The sequence below is a fragment of the Mus musculus genome, chromosome 15 (genome assembly GCF_000001635.26).
Source record: "Mus musculus strain C57BL/6J chromosome 15, GRCm38.p6 C57BL/6J".
Classification (NCBI taxonomy): Eukaryota; Metazoa; Chordata; class Mammalia; order Rodentia; family Muridae; genus Mus; species Mus musculus.
Window position 1 is genome coordinate 86,341,390 of NC_000081.6, and position 15,171 is coordinate 86,356,560.

Sequence of the window (15,171 nt, forward strand, 5' to 3'; positions counted from 1 at the left end):
TCCATATGTGAAACCCAATTGCTCTGGAGTTAAATAATTTGATTGCTGCATGGTACTCTGAAGTCAATGGGCCAGGAGCCCTTAGATTTGGAGGTTGGGGTCAAGGGTGTTCAGGTCTTTGCCCTTGGTTTTTAGATAACTTGCATTCATTCTGATAGTTAACCTTTTTATCTCATGTAGCTTTAGTGTTGATCCTAATTTCTTAACTGCTTTTGAATAAACATCGATATTCATTATACTAATTTATGACAATCTAGGTTTTGAAACTCCACTGAAAATGTCATGGAACGTGACAAATGAATGTCAAGAATGTTTCCAAGTTCCTTTTAAAATTGTGCCGTACATTCACTGTGCATTCTGGCTGTGGGTTGACACTGAGGCTCCTTCTCACACTCACCCACTAAAACCCCTGCAGCTTAAATGATGAGGTATGTCTGTCTGTCTGCCTTTATACTCAGGCTTCTGTATCTCTCATATCGCATTGATTGACCCATCCTTAGAGTTGATACACACCTACAACAAGCACAGAGACCTTAGGAGCCAGGCTCCTGTCTCAGTAATGTACCCTAATTTCTGTGTGGCTTGAGGCTTTCTAGGCCCACACCCCAAATTCTGCATTTTGTGCATTTAACACAAATGAGGGAGAAGAAAGCTTCTCTATGTAATTTGGTTGATAGAGACCACATTTTTCATAGCTCTTCTCTTAGTGGCCTTGTGCTTACCCCAGAAAATTGAGGCACCAGGTTTTGACAGTAGGCCTTCCAAGGCCAAGTGCTAAGGATTCAGTCTGAGTCTTTAGAGTAGGGAGGCAGGATAAATGACATTAATTCTTCCCTATCTCCATCTCCTCCCCCACCCTCTTTTTAAAAAATAATGCCTCTCCATATAGCCTAAGCCAGACTAGATTCACTCTGTAGGCCAGGATGCTCTCAAGGTCTTGATCTGCCTACCTCAGCCTCAAGTACTAGGATTTCAGGTGTGCACCTCCATGCATGGCCACCAGTGTCCTTCTAACTAACAGGTGATTTGTGGAGGTTGCATGTTAGGTAGTATTGTGACTGTGGACTGTGATGGGTTGCTCTGCAGAGAAAGTTAATGGAACAGCTTTTCACTTGTGTGCTGATGCAGCGTTCCTGAGCCCTTTTGAGGTGCTGAGCTAGACCAGTGCTTGCTGTGAAAGGAGAGCCAGATGCAGATGTCTATAGGAACTGGCCAGGGAGAGCCTCTGGCAGTGGGAAATACAAACATGTAGATCCCGCCTTACTAATGCTGATATTTCACCTACCAATGTAAAGGGACAAAGGGAAAGGGTCAGGTTGAGGAGCAGTCTTCAAGATAGCCAGTGTCAGTCCCTGCTGGCAGCCTGTAACTCTGAGCCTGCCTCTAGCCAGCCTGTGTCAGGGGCCCCAGCATGGCCTGCTCTTCCACCTTCTCCCTGAAGTTGAGGCGGCTGCCTTGATTGCTTTAGGTAATCCTTCTGGCATCCGTGTGCCACATTCCTTATGGTAGGAGGATGTGAGGCAGAGAGATGGTTCAGTAGTTTAAAGCATTTGTTGTTACTGTAGAGAACTTGGGTTTGGTTGCCAATACCCACATGGCAGCTTGTAACTGTGTGTAGCTCCAGTGCAGGGGATCTAATACCCTCTCTGGCCTCTGAGGGCACCAAGCACTCTTTCAGAGCATATAGGCACACAGGCACTCTACACACAGAAAATAAAATAAACCATAAGTCATGTGATTTGACGTCTGCCCCCACAAGAAGGGATGTGGCTGAGCCACTGGGATCAGCTTCCCGGAAGACTGTGCAGCAGCTTCTGCAGTGCCCATATTTTCAGTGACAGGGTGTGGCTGACTTCCTCTTGCAGGTAGCACTTTGAGTGACTCAGATTTCTTCTACGCTGATTTTGAAAAAAAGTGCCCAGTTGTTTTACTCCGCGGAGAACTTGAACCTGCCCTGCAGAACTCTTGTGTGTTAGTATTTGTGATGGGCAGTGTTAATTGTCAATTCACAGACTCTAGAATCACCTGGGAGTGCCATGAGAGCCAGCTTTATCTGGATTATGTTAGTTGAGGAAGACCTGCCCATTGAGGCTGACCCTGTTCTCTGGACAGGGAAGACTGCTGAAAGGGAGCTGAGAACCAGCATGCATTCCCTGCTGTCTTCTGACTGTGGATGCCCTGTGGCCGGCTGCCTCAGGCTTCTGCTGCCTTGATTTCCTAACCATGGCGGATGGACCTTTGACTCTTCCTGCCACACTGTGCTCTGAGAGTCTCCCAGGGGTCTCGGTGCATTTTGTTAACCCCTCCCCACAAAGTCTTCCTGATCCTCTTAGGGCTGAGTACTATGTTTGGAGCTGGCCCTGTAGGTTCTAAAAGTCTGCTTCTTATTCCTTGGATTGGGCAGGCACCATTTTTAACTGAAATGAACCTCCCAGTGTGGGTGAGTCGTATGTGTTGGGGATCAGTTAGTTTTACTTCATGGCTTTAGCTGGCTTCTTTCCTACAAAGCTGTTTGAGGGTGTTTTCTTTATTCTCAGGTGGCCTACTGCCATGTGTTTCTTACTGAGAAATAACTCTTTGTAGATTATTGTTATGAGCCGTTGGCCTGTCATAAATTTGTTGGACTTTCCCTCTTACAAGCACTTAAGAGTTTTTACAGGATACAGTAGCCCTGCTTTTCTGCTGCCTTCCTGACCTGCCCCCCAGGGCACGTGCTTAAGCCACACAGCTTTCCCAGAGCCTGCACTGCATTCATGTTTGTGACAAGAGTGGGCCCTAAACAACCCACGGAGGTGAATTTTGTCCCAGTGAAAGACCCCCTGGTGTGGGGTGAATGAAACCATCTTTGTGGGGCTGACTGACCAAGGATTCAGGGTGAGCAGGCTGGGTTGCTGGTCTTATTTTGGTCCTTTATTCTCTCTGCTGCTTTTATGCACAATTTGAATCAGGGCTGCTTTGTTGGTTGATATGAAGACCCTCGGTTACTTTTGACTAATTAGATAGAGATGAATCACTTTAGTAGATTGATTTATGATGTTTGTATCCTTAGCAAGTTCATTTCCATAGGTCCCCACTGCTGAGAAGTGGGTGTCTGTCTGTGTAGTCTCCTAATTGGAATACAGAGTCAGAAAGAAGGTCTTAGCTGAAAGTCCAAGATGCCTTTCCTCATTAAGGAATAAGAAAGGGACCCAAATCTGTTAATACCACACTCAGGCAGACATCCTTGAGGTGCTGGAGGGCTGAGCCTGTCTCAGGTGCTCATCTTGTGGCTTAATGACCCATAAGGACCCTGGATTCCCTGCTGTCCCGTGTCAGGGAGAGCAGGGTTGGGGTTGAGACAGTTAGGATCCCCCAGGGACATATGAGCACCCTGCTTTCCTGAGAAACTGCGCCTATAATTTTCAAAGGCAAACTCAGCTTTTTTTTTTTTTTTCACAGCTGTAGTTTTTTTGAGGCTTTCAAAATAGCCAACTTGTTCTCCACCTTCTGAGAGAACCGAGTCTTCTTGAGGGGGTGGCAAGGGCGAGTTAAGGGGGCATACTTGCTTCCTTCGATTTGAGTGACTTCCCTTTTACTGTAGTGTTGCTTGCACTGTCATTGGCATACTCAAATGAGAGTTCCGATGCACAGCCGTCAGCTCAGTAATAGCCTGAATGTTTTCTGTAGCTGAGAAACTGGGCTGGCGCCTACTTCTCATTCCTCAAGGAGTAGTTTTTCTCATTATGGTTGTAATTAGTCATTCCTCCTAGACCACAGACTCTTTGAAGGAAGTCTGTTTACTCCCTCGTCCTGCATTAATGAACATCTGCTCTGTGCTAGCACCGTTGTAGGCCTGAGAGACACAGGCTTTGGGGTACCCTTCCGGGTTCAGGGTCAGTACCAGGAAGCATAGATGGGAGATTGAGCTTGTGGCATGTGCTGTGTGGGGCCTCTGCAAGCTACATTCTGTCCTTTGCGGTGGGGACTGTGACTGTGGGATTGACTTGTCCCCTGTGCAATTGCTGACTATAGTGGACCATACTCATTTGTGCTGCTGTAGGCATTACCCAATAGCCCTTGTCTACCTCAGAGTCTCTGCATCTTTCTCTGTCCTGTCCTATGGCAACCTTCAGTTGGGTTGGCTCTCAACTTTCAGTCTCTGTGATGATAGGGATTTATATGGGTCAGCCCAGAGCTGTGTCCAGGCTCTATGAGTCTCACCCGTCTCAACGTCACCTTCCTTCATACCACTGTGAACTTAGTATGGGCAGCCATCTACACTGGACAGACACCCCTCCACTTCCATCTCTGTCTCATTTGCTTCCCCACCCCCCCCCCCCTTTTTTTTTAATTGGCAAATATCCCTACAAATGAGCAGCCAAAAACCACTGAGTCCAGAGGGCAGTGAAGGAGCAGTTTCCTTTTTCAGACATTAAAAAGATGCTCTTGTCTCACCCTCTCCCTTCCCACCCCAGTTTCTTGTTAGTGCTTCAAGCTTGAGATAGAACCAGTTACTGCTTCAGCGAGTAATTTTTCTATGAACAAGAATGCCTACTCACAGTGGTGTTGTGAAGCCAAGAGCCCAGGCGCGGTAAGATTGCTATGTTGTGAAAGAACAGAAAGTGACATCGCAGGCCCAGGGAGTGCCTTTCTTTCTGTGCTTGTCTCCCCACCAGCATCCTGCAGCACAGCATCCTGCAGCACAGGCCCACCTTCTTCCGGAGTCTTGCTTTCCTGACTGCGGGTTCTGTGAGGTTGGTCAGGGCTATGGAGGGCGGGGGATAGGGAGCTAACTGTTGCTGTGAGAAGCAGCCGCCGGTGCTCTTCAGCTGGGACTGTCTCCCAGGCCACTGAACAGCTCCTGGGTCGTAAATATGCTCAGGCTAACCCATCTCACCCTTATCTTGTGGTTCTTGTCTGTTCACACCCCTCCCTCCAATCGTAGGTTTGTGCTGTGGCCCCACAGGTGGTGGCTGAAGTTTTCAGCAGTGGAGTAGAGAGGGAACGGTGACTGTGGTGTCTTCTATAACCTTGAATTGAACGTTATTTATATTAGAATTAAACATTCCCACTGCAAAACCAATTTGATCACAGTGTTAGTTGTTTTTGCTGAACCAGAGTTTTGTGAATTTATAGTCTGGCGTTGTGGTGCTACCCTCACCAAAGCAGGACCCTTTCTCCACAACAGAGCCCAAATCTGCGTAATTAAGTGGTACAATCTCTATCACCAAAGTGTCAGGGTTTCAAATTTAAAACTCCCAAGTTGGGAAATGTGAAGATTAGATCCATAGAGCAATTCCAGCTTGCTTATAAAGAACAGAATATTTTTGATTACCAGTTAAGCTCCTAATTATGTGAAGAGGTTTATTGCAGGGTTTGTGCAGCATAGGTGATTAGTGTCGTCATGACAACAGCCTCTCCCTCCTTCCTACCACCAGGAGCTTGCTCTCTGCCAGGTGCTGGCTCTTTACTCTACAGCCTGGCATACTAGACATCTGTACCAGTGTCGAAGGATCCTTTGGTAGGAGGGGAGACATATAAACTGGAGTCATTTTCCTCCTTTCCAGGCGCCACCCTCTGTTATGTGAATTGATATGAAAGAGATCCCAGCTCCACTCACTGCCTCATATTAGAAGGTAAAATTCAAGTGCTCAGGTACCTTGGCCATTTCAAATCCTGATGCCATCCCTGGAGGCCTCCCCAGCCGGGAGTCCTTAAGTTGGGGTGATGTCATGACATCAGTTCAGTCCTTTGCTTGAGTGACAGCCCATGCGCTGAATGCTTTACTGACAGTTTCTACTCACTAAGTCCTACTTCCTAAATCCATACAGTTAGCTCTTATAGGAGCTCCTCCACTCTGTCCCCCAGCCAGAGGCTGCAGTGTATCAGAGAGGCAGGGGAAATGTGGAGGGAGTGCCCAGGACTCACACCAGGCCCTGAAGCTTCCTAGACCTTGTCCTGAGGCTGCCACTGTGCTCTCTCATTGGCGCTTTTTCCCTAGGTGGTTGAGTGTATGCAAACAGAACAAAGACTCAGTGGTTAGAAGGTGGCAGATGTTGATCCTGCCAATTACTTGCCAAATGCATGAAATTCAAGAAGAATGAAGACCAAAGTGTGGACACTTTACCCTTTCTTAGAAATGGGAACAAAACGCCCATGGAAGGAGTTACAGAGACAAAATTTGGAGCTGTGACGAAAGGATGGACCGTCTAGTGATTGCCATATGCAGGGATCCATCCCATAATCAGCTTCCAAATGCTGACACCATTGCATACACTAGCAAGCATTTGCTGAAAGGACCCTGATATAGCTGTCTCTTGTGAGACTATGCTGGGGCCTAGCAAACACAGAAGTGGATGATCACAGTCAGCTATTGGATGGGTCACACGGCCCCCAATGGAGGAGCTAGAGAAATTACCCAAGGAGCTAAAGGGAACTGCAACCCTATAGGTGGAACAACAATATGAACTAACCAGTACCCCGGAGCTCTTGTCTCTAGCTGCATATGTATCAAAAGATGGCCTAGTCAGCCATCACTGCAAAGAGAGGCCCATTGGACTTGCAAACTTTATATGCCCCAGTACAGGGGAACGCCAGGGCCAAAAAGGGGGAGTGGGAGGGTAGGGGATTGGGGGGGTGGGTATGGGGGACCTTTGGGAATAGCATTGAAAATGTAAACGAGGAAAATACCTAATTAAAAAAAAAAAGAAAAATAAAACAGGCAAAAAAAAAAAAAGAAGAAGGTGGCAGATGTCCTAGGGCAGGCAGCCCTCCTCACTGTCACTGCACTGGTCTCCATTTTGAGCCTGTTTCACCTCCTGCTCCTCTTTGTTTCTGGGTGTGGGAAGATGGGCAGACATTTTCATTCTTTGCTATCCTAACATAGCCTTTTTACATTGCAAAACAATTAAATACCTGTGCCTGCCTCCTGTCTAAGTCATTTAGATTGTTTCTTCTATCTGCCCACCCACCACTTAGCACCTACTTTCTGTCCCCTGCAGCTTTCTGTCTACACTCACATCAGTGCAGACTTTTGGGATGACTAGGACTTCCCCCAGTGCTGTCCCCTCCTTATAGCACTGGCCTTGTCCATTGAACACAGTAGCAATCTTCACTTGGTTCTGACCACAGGGCCTGTACATGTCCCAGTCATGCTGTCCTTAGCAGCCCTGGGGAAAGATGAGCTGTTGAGATGGCTCCAGCAGCATTGTCTTTCCTGCTATGCATGAGACTCTTTCTTCCTTTCTACCCCAGACCCTTCTACAGAGAAGGCCCTAGGTCTCTATCCTTGCCTATCCACAGTGTATGTGGCTGCTGTAAGGACTAGGATATTTATTCCATTCTAACAGTGAGGCCAAGCATGATCCTCTTGGCGTTTAGAAGACGAATTGGCAGAGGGCTTCTTGGAGTTAAATGCCATTACTTCGTTACACTGAAGAGTAACAAATGACCTGCTGTGAGAAATGACACCCAGAATAGGCTGCTGACATTTCCTTGGATAAAATAATAGGCTGGCTAAACAGACTAAGAAATATTGAGACTTCTGCTTGCCCCACACAGTGCCTGTGTTATGCAGGCCCAGGCTGTGCTAGCTCAGCTGCTTCTGTGAACCAGAGGTCTGAGAGGGCCTTTCTTGGTGTTTACCTTTGATTCTGCTTGAGGAAATGTCTCTGTGCTTGGAAGGCCCTTGAAAAAGGGTATGCCAATGGAAAACATCTCAGAAGCTGTCCTCTGAATGCGGTTGTTGATTCGATGCCCTGAGACTGGAAAATAAAGTCAGACTTGCTCTTAGACTCACAGGATGGGAATCAATTCTGCTAAAGAGTTTTCCCCAGGGAGCAGGAGGAGACAGTTCACACCCACATATGCATTCTTGATCTTCCCATTTCAGTCAGTGGAAAGCGGGCACTGGGCTGGACTGGATGTGAAGCAGGCTGAGGTGTTCTCTCTATTGCATCTGTCACCTGAGAGAGGTGATAACTTCTGCCGCTGCAACCTAAGGGAGCAAGCAGGGAGAGAGCACCTTTCTCACAGAGTCACTGAACAGTGTATTCACTAAAGGGTGTGCTCAGATCAAATGCCGCCTTTCTGAGATCAGACATTTTCCGGGAGTGGGCCTCTGAGGACTATCAGGAGAGGATTCTTGCATCCCTGCAGGCAGTAGGGGACAGAGCTGCAGGAGTGTATGGCTGTCACAAGACAATTCAGGAGGGTCAGATGAGGTACCACAGCCATGCCTATAAGTCTGACCTGTATCCAAGGGGAGGGGGGAAAGTTGATGAGCAATTGTGTCTCTTAGGGTTGTGAATACTTTGGGTCCAGTGTGACATGAGTGACAGTATCCTTCACACAGGGGCTGGCTATCTGACACCTGGCTGTTCTGGTCCCTGAACATATGTTTTCCTTTAATGAATTAGCCTCCTGGGGTGGTGGTGGTGCAGGGGTCGTTGTCTATCCTGTCTAGCTCTCTGCACGGGGCTATGTCTGTAGTGATAGGTCCCATAAAATGTATCAGCCCAGCACCTGCTATGTCCTTCCCCCGTAATCTAGGCAATCCGCTGTTTGCCAGCTTACAGAGAACAAGCCCTGCTCAGTCTCTAGCACACACGCACCCTGAAGGCCACAAGGCCTGGGCTCCTCCCTGGGAGGCATCCAGAATAGGCACGGATACAGACAGGAGTTGGTGGATGCTGCCAGGAACTGGGAAGAGGGTGGGAAGGGGGTGACTCTCATAGGATACAGGGATTCTTACCCAGGTAAGGAAAATGCCTTGGAGTTTATGGTGGTGATTTCACAAGCTCTTTCCACAGACTTGCACATGTGTTTGCAGTATGTAGGTGTGGCAAAGGTCTTGCTTCTACTCATTGAAAGAATAGATTTCATGGTATGAACTATGTCACATTTTAAAAAGAAAACCCCAAATCTAAGCAGTACCATAGAGAGAACTGGGGTATTAGCACCATTTCTTACAGACCCAGGGTCACTGTAGGTGAGGTGTGAGCTGGTGCCAAAGGGCTGGGTCCTGCTGTTGTGTGTAGGACAGTCACCATCTCCAGACTCCGTAGGTCAGCACAAAGAACCTGCCTGTCAGCTTCTACCCAGGGACTTTGACGTGACAACTCTCTCCCCTTACCTTCCTGGTCTCTGTCATACACAAAGAACCAGGAAGGCAGTGTGCTCATCCTGTGTGTGCCAGGAGCCCTTCAGGTGCTGGAGAGGACGTCATCACTAAGGGGTCGGAAGCTGATGGGCTTTGGCCCAGGCGCTTTGTGGGGAACAGTTAGGAAGGTGGTCTGATGTGATGGCTAAGGATGATTGGGTAGCTAGAGGCCTGATCCAGGTCCCAGGTCTGTTGTGGGCTTCCTGAATTCCAGGCTGGTTATCTCTGCTGTGCTGCTGCTTCTCTGCATGCCATAGGCTGCTAGAGACCCTGACAGTGGGAATAGAGTTGTAGCAGGTTGCTTGAGTGGGTGTGTCTGAGACACGGGGTGGTGGGAAAATGATAAGCTCTTGATAATTGCTAGCAGTGTTGTTAGCATCGCTGGCTTTGCCTAGACTTTCAAAATGGATGTGGGCTAAAATGTTTTCTTCTTAAAGAACATTTTCTTTATAAAGATGCACATGTGTTTGCAAATAAAATGAAAATAAGGAAATGATAAAATGGGCGGTCAATTTCTAAACTGTTTATGAGCGTTTTCCTGGGTAATAGTCCTTCTCAGGGGCCAAGATGAGTTTGCTCAGATATCTGATGAACCATTTCAATTAGGCATCTGTTTTCTCTACTTACAGAAGGAAATTATTTTGAACACCACTGTCTTTTCTGAAGCTCATCTGTGCCTCTGCCTTCTGGGGCATTAGATAGTAACACAGAAATGTTTACCCAGAGCAGTTTGGGAAGCTCTACCTCAGGAACCGCGCTCCAGAGGAATTAGTACAGAATGGATATGTAAACTTATTAGAAGCACAGTTTTAAAAACTCTGATAGAGAAACTTTCAGTTCTGTTAGGGCTTTCTAGAATATGAGCTGTTTGAGAAGTAATAATTTACAATATATTAATTATGATAATTAATCAGAATGTATTCAGAATATTAATTATCTGCAACTAATTAGATATTAAAGTTGAGAACCATTAAGTGATGAGGTGTGGGTCTCTTGAGCCATTTATTCAGTATGATCAAAACGTGGTGGAGGGAGGCTGGCGTGCATGCGCATGGCCGGGTTTGCTGTTTGTTTATTTCACATGGTTGATTGCTTCTTGTATCTTCCATACTTGGTTCTGCACAGACCGGGAGGACGTGGACAAGGTCGATGTCTCCAGTGTGCCTGCAGAGGTGCTTCGCAACATTGAGGCTGACACCTACTGGTGCATGAGCAAGCTTCTGGATGGCATTCAGGTGAGCCTGCAGCTTGGGAGGCTTGGGAGGCTCTGGCCAGTATGCTGCAGCCCACTGGGAAGGCCACTGGGCCACACTCTACTAGCTGGCTTCTGAGCTCAATCTGTCTACCTGAAAAAGCAGGCAGCCTCTCTTTGTCTGGAGCAGCACATAGTCACCTCAGCATCATAGGCATGAGATAGGTCATTCATGCTCCTGGTTCTGGGAACAGACAGTGTGTCCTGCCAAGTGTTCCAGTACTTGGTGTGTGTGGAGTTTGATTCCCATGCTCTGATCTCCCCTTGCTTCGGCCTGTATTCTCTAGCCTTTAGCAATACTGTGGGCACTGGTTCTCGAGTCCTTGGCAAACTACTGGGCACCTATTCCTTAAAGGCCATCAGGTCCCTTGACTGTACCTTCTAGGCTTGTGAGCAGCCCATAGCCCTCTTGCTTTGGTGGCATGGCTTTGTATGCATGTATTACTCCTACTGTCCCTGATCCATGGAGAGGCTCTAGCTTTCATAGTCCCGAATACCTGGTCATCGTGATGGGGACACTGGTGATCTCCATATGGAAGTTAGGGTTGGGGGCTGTGATGTTCACAGAAAAGCCCCCTGGCAGCTTGGTTTTATGTAAACAGTGTTTATGTGTGTGTTGAAACCTGCACAGTGCCTAGGACGTATCTCATTAGCTGCTGGGGACAGCTCCTGGATGATTTGTATAGCAGTGGCCAAAGCAGGCAAACCAGCCTTCAAATGCCCTGCAGAATGGTTTTGGTTTGTTCTGGCCCAGAATATCTTTCCTAAACACCTGCTTTGTACCTGGCATTGTGTTCTGTGCTTGAGAAGGAGCAAGGTATAAGGCATGCTGGGAGGACCACACTGTGAACTGGGGCCCAGATGGAGGCAGCAAGCACCGGCTCCCAGGATCAAGTGTGGCTAAAAGAGATGCTCTAGGAGGACAAGGATTTTTGTTGACAGAGGAGGGGAGGGACTGAATTCCATGATTTTCCCTGGGAGCCACTTGCAGAAGCCATGCAAAGAAGGCCACGGCCTGTGCCATGCCAGCTAAGGGAGCGTCTTAGCCCTCAGGGCAGCAGGAAGCCAGCTGGGCCACAGTCGCCCTCATCTTTCTGAATAGGTGTCTCGGCTCATCTACTGGACCTGAAGGTCAAATAATGCTTGAGAAAATGTATGGTTTAGACCCCGAGGCTTAATCTGAGTGGCTCAGCCAAGTGGGATGTCAAGGAGACTTGGGTTTGCATTGCTTTTCATACCCGAGGCTGACGGAGAAAAATTAGCATCCCCTGTGTAAGTGAAGAGCGGGAAGCTCTTCTTTACTCTCAACGCAGATGGCCCTTGACTTATTTTGTTTCTCGTAAAGACAAATGTGCCCACTAGAGACTTGTTTGGGCCCAAGCATCAATCCATCACTTCCCGCCTTTGTTAATGTTTTCATATTTACTCCTTCTTCAGGAACTTCAGGCCTTTCCCTGTTAGAGAAGGGATTGAGCTGTAATGTAAAAGTTTATAAATTATCACTGTCGCTTCTCTGATTATGAGTGATGGGACTTGTGCCATTTAAATACAAGATTATCTGGCTTCTGTTTGTAAATAAGATCGCCGTACAACAGAATCAATGCTGGCCTTTCATTTTTCACCTGAGCTTTGTTGTCGGGCAAAGTGGCTTATTGACAGGGCTGACAAGCAGAAGGCACCACAGTCCCCTGGTGCCTATGTTTATAGCACGTTCACAGCTCAGTGGGAGCTATCTGTCTTTCCCTCACATGGTTAGGACTGACCTCACAGGAGCCTCCTGTGAGCAGGAAGGAGTAGAAGACTCTCAGTTCCACCGTTCGGGATTTGGGAGCTTGGCTGGACTCTTGTGGCTCAGGCAATCCCAAGAGCCTGGAGACATCAGGGCTCTTCCATGCAAGAGCCAGTTTCGTTTTAGGTTAGCCTGTGAGGTATAAGCTTGGTTAAAATACAGCCTCGAAAGGACCAGCAGCCTATTCCCCAAGGGCCTGCATGGCCCTGTCCTTTACCAGTGGTGGCTTGTTTTCTAGCCCACTTTCCACTTCTGGTCACACCTCTCTCTCCTCCATTATTATTATTATTATTATTATTATTATTAATTATTATTTTGTTCAGTTGGAGTATTCTTCCCTGAATATCCATTTCCTTGCACCATGGTCTAGGTTGAAAGCCCTTAGAAAATAGTCTTGTTTTGTTGAATGCAGATTCTCCTTCTGGCCTTTACCCCCGTCTCTAGTTCTTCTATAAGGCTACGTTGACTTATCAAAGTGTGTTAACCATCCATACACTTCCTGAGGGGCTTCCATGGAGTCATGGTTCCGAACGATGGACCAAACTAGGGCCACCAGCTTGTGGCTAATAGGCAGTGTCCTCAGGGATGAAAAATGGGTCTATCTCCTGCATGTGGGCATTGTGCCTTGTATCAGATCCAAGGTCCTGCACACCAGGTGGATGCTCAGAGAGAAAGGCCACTGCCCCAGGTTACACAGCCTTTGAAGGAGCCCACATTTGGACCCCACGGCTTCTATGGCTTCTGGTTTGCTGAAGTAGATAGAGTAAGTTGTTTTGCAGGGCAGGTTCTAAAACAGTGATTCTCAACCTTCCTAATGCTGTGACCCTTTAGTATATAGTTCCCTAACCTGGGTTGATCCCCAGCTACAAAAGGCGGATTTCTGAGTTTGAGGCCAGCCTAGTCTACAGAGTGAGTTCCAGGACAGCCAAGGCTATACAGAGAAACCCTGTCTCGAAAAAAAAAAGAAAGAAAAAAGAAAAAAATACTTTCCTTGTTACTTCATAACAATAATTTTGCTATAAATCGTAATGTAAATCGTTTTGGAGACGGAGGTTTGCCAAAGGGGTTGACCCACAGGTTGAGAACCTTTGTTCTGGAGAGTAGAAACCACATCTGTCTTTTGTTTTGGTTTGGACACTCTGGGTAGCTATAGCTATGTTTGTTTCATTGTGAGCCTCAGTTGGAGATTCTGTGCCCACTAAGTTATTGTAGTTGATCTGCTGGCTGTTACTTCCTCCAGGGTATGGTGGGCATGCCTGTGCAGGTGCTGAGGGTCTCTGTGGTGGGTATGGTCAGCACTGCTCTTCTGGCCCAGACCTGAAGTCCAGCGGGGCTAGGCGGGAGACGGGCGAGCAGTGGAGGTGAGCGGAGAGAACTGGCCAGGGGCTGTGTGGCCCAGGAGAGCAGACTTTGGGAAAACTGTTCCCACTGTAGCTGCCTGGAGAGGACCATGTACAGAACACGTGTGACTTGCTTTGATGGCTTGTCACCAGCAAGGACAGTCCTTAGAAAGGAAGTGTGCTGGCTTGCTAACAGCCAGCCAGTGCATTTGAGGAGAGTCTGCAGATGCACTGTGGCCTAGGGTTTCCTAACATGGAAGGTGTGAAGTAAGAGAAGAACCCTCCATCCTACCTCAAAATGTTGCAAGAGATGCTTCTTCCAGACAGCTTGAGTTCTCTCAGTAGGAAAACTAGTCTTACTTACTTACTTAATTAATTAAAAAATTTTTTTTTGAGACAAGGTCTTTCTGTGTAGACTTAGCTGTCCTGGAACTTGCTCTGTAGACCAGGCCAGCCTTGAACTGATAGAGTCATCTGCCTTTGCCTCCTGTGTGCTTGGATTAAAAGTGTGACAATCACTGTCCAGCTAGCTTTAGCTTTATTGCAGCAGTTAGATTCCTACTTCATGAAGGGTGCTCTTCAGTGAGGCTGCCTTTTGATTGAAGTCCCAGTGCTTTGGGAATGCACTGACACCAGCAAGGCTTGGTGCCGCCTAGATTCTTGCTCATGTGCTGGTGTCTCCTCACTGTGCTGTGTGCTTCAGTACAAGTGTCTGCACAGTGAAGAAGGTCGTTTGTGTCCCTGTATTGTTATAAAAACAGCTTTGTTCTAACAGGCCACTTGACAAGGTCTCAGGGGCCCTAACAGTTGGCTGGCTGGTCATTGAAGGCTTCTGAATGAGACTCATGCCTCCTTAAACCAGGCACATAGCCGTCTCACTGAGAAGCCCCAGAAGGTGAGCTCAGAGAAAGTACTGAGTGATGTGGACCTGGCAGAGAGGACCAGGGGATGAGAAAATAAAGAAGATAGGGAAGTTTGTGATCAGGTGATGTTGCACAGCTGATGGCTCACCCCAAGCATGCCTGCTAGGAAGCACAACATCTTATGTACTGTTTGCAGGGGGGAAATGGGACTGAATCAGTGGACAGCTATTATACAATGGCATGAAGTCAGCAGGAAGCTCATCAAGCAACGTTGCACAAGGAGAACACAGGATATCCCAAGCTCACCATAGATTGAGCCTTGGGACTGATAACCGCAGTCCTTTAGGGGATAAGAGTTGAGTTTCAGGAACTGAAGTTGCAGGGCCCCCAAGACCCTGGCCAAGCTATTACTGGCCTTGCCAATCATGCTCCTGGTCTTAGAGTAAGAACTAGATTTTTTTTTTTCTCTGCACACCAGGACCTTAGGAAATGCTCTCAACAACAGAGCAGCCAGCGAGCCTGTGTGGTAGGAAGCTCCAGTATCACTGTTGGCAGGGATGGGAGTCCTTGTATGTTGACTGAAAGGTGTATACTATGCCTAGGTTTAAATAAAATGTTAAATTAAAATGTGAAGTGTGGAGACACAGTTTGTAACCACAATACAACTCTGAAGACTTTGAACAAACTAACTGGAACTTCTGGCAGCTAGAATTCCAGTCATTACATTCTGCGTCCCAGTAGACATAAGAGGAGAGGATTAGTGGACTGAGAGGGTCTGAGGAGATGAA

The 15,171-nt window shown here is 47.4% G+C and overlaps 1 protein-coding gene across 3 annotated transcripts in view; it reads left to right on the forward strand.

The window, feature by feature from the left end:
- Positions 1-15,171, forward strand: part of Tbc1d22a (TBC1 domain family, member 22a) — a 284,093-nt gene that overhangs the window by 126,979 nt on the left and 141,943 nt on the right. For all 3 annotated transcript variants that reach the window (XM_006520833.3, NM_145476.2, NM_001358062.1), the window contains one exon: positions 10,265-10,374. In XM_006520833.3, coding sequence (XP_006520896.1) covers positions 10,265-10,374 — 110 coding nt within the window. The remainder of the gene's footprint in view (positions 1-10,264; positions 10,375-15,171) is intronic.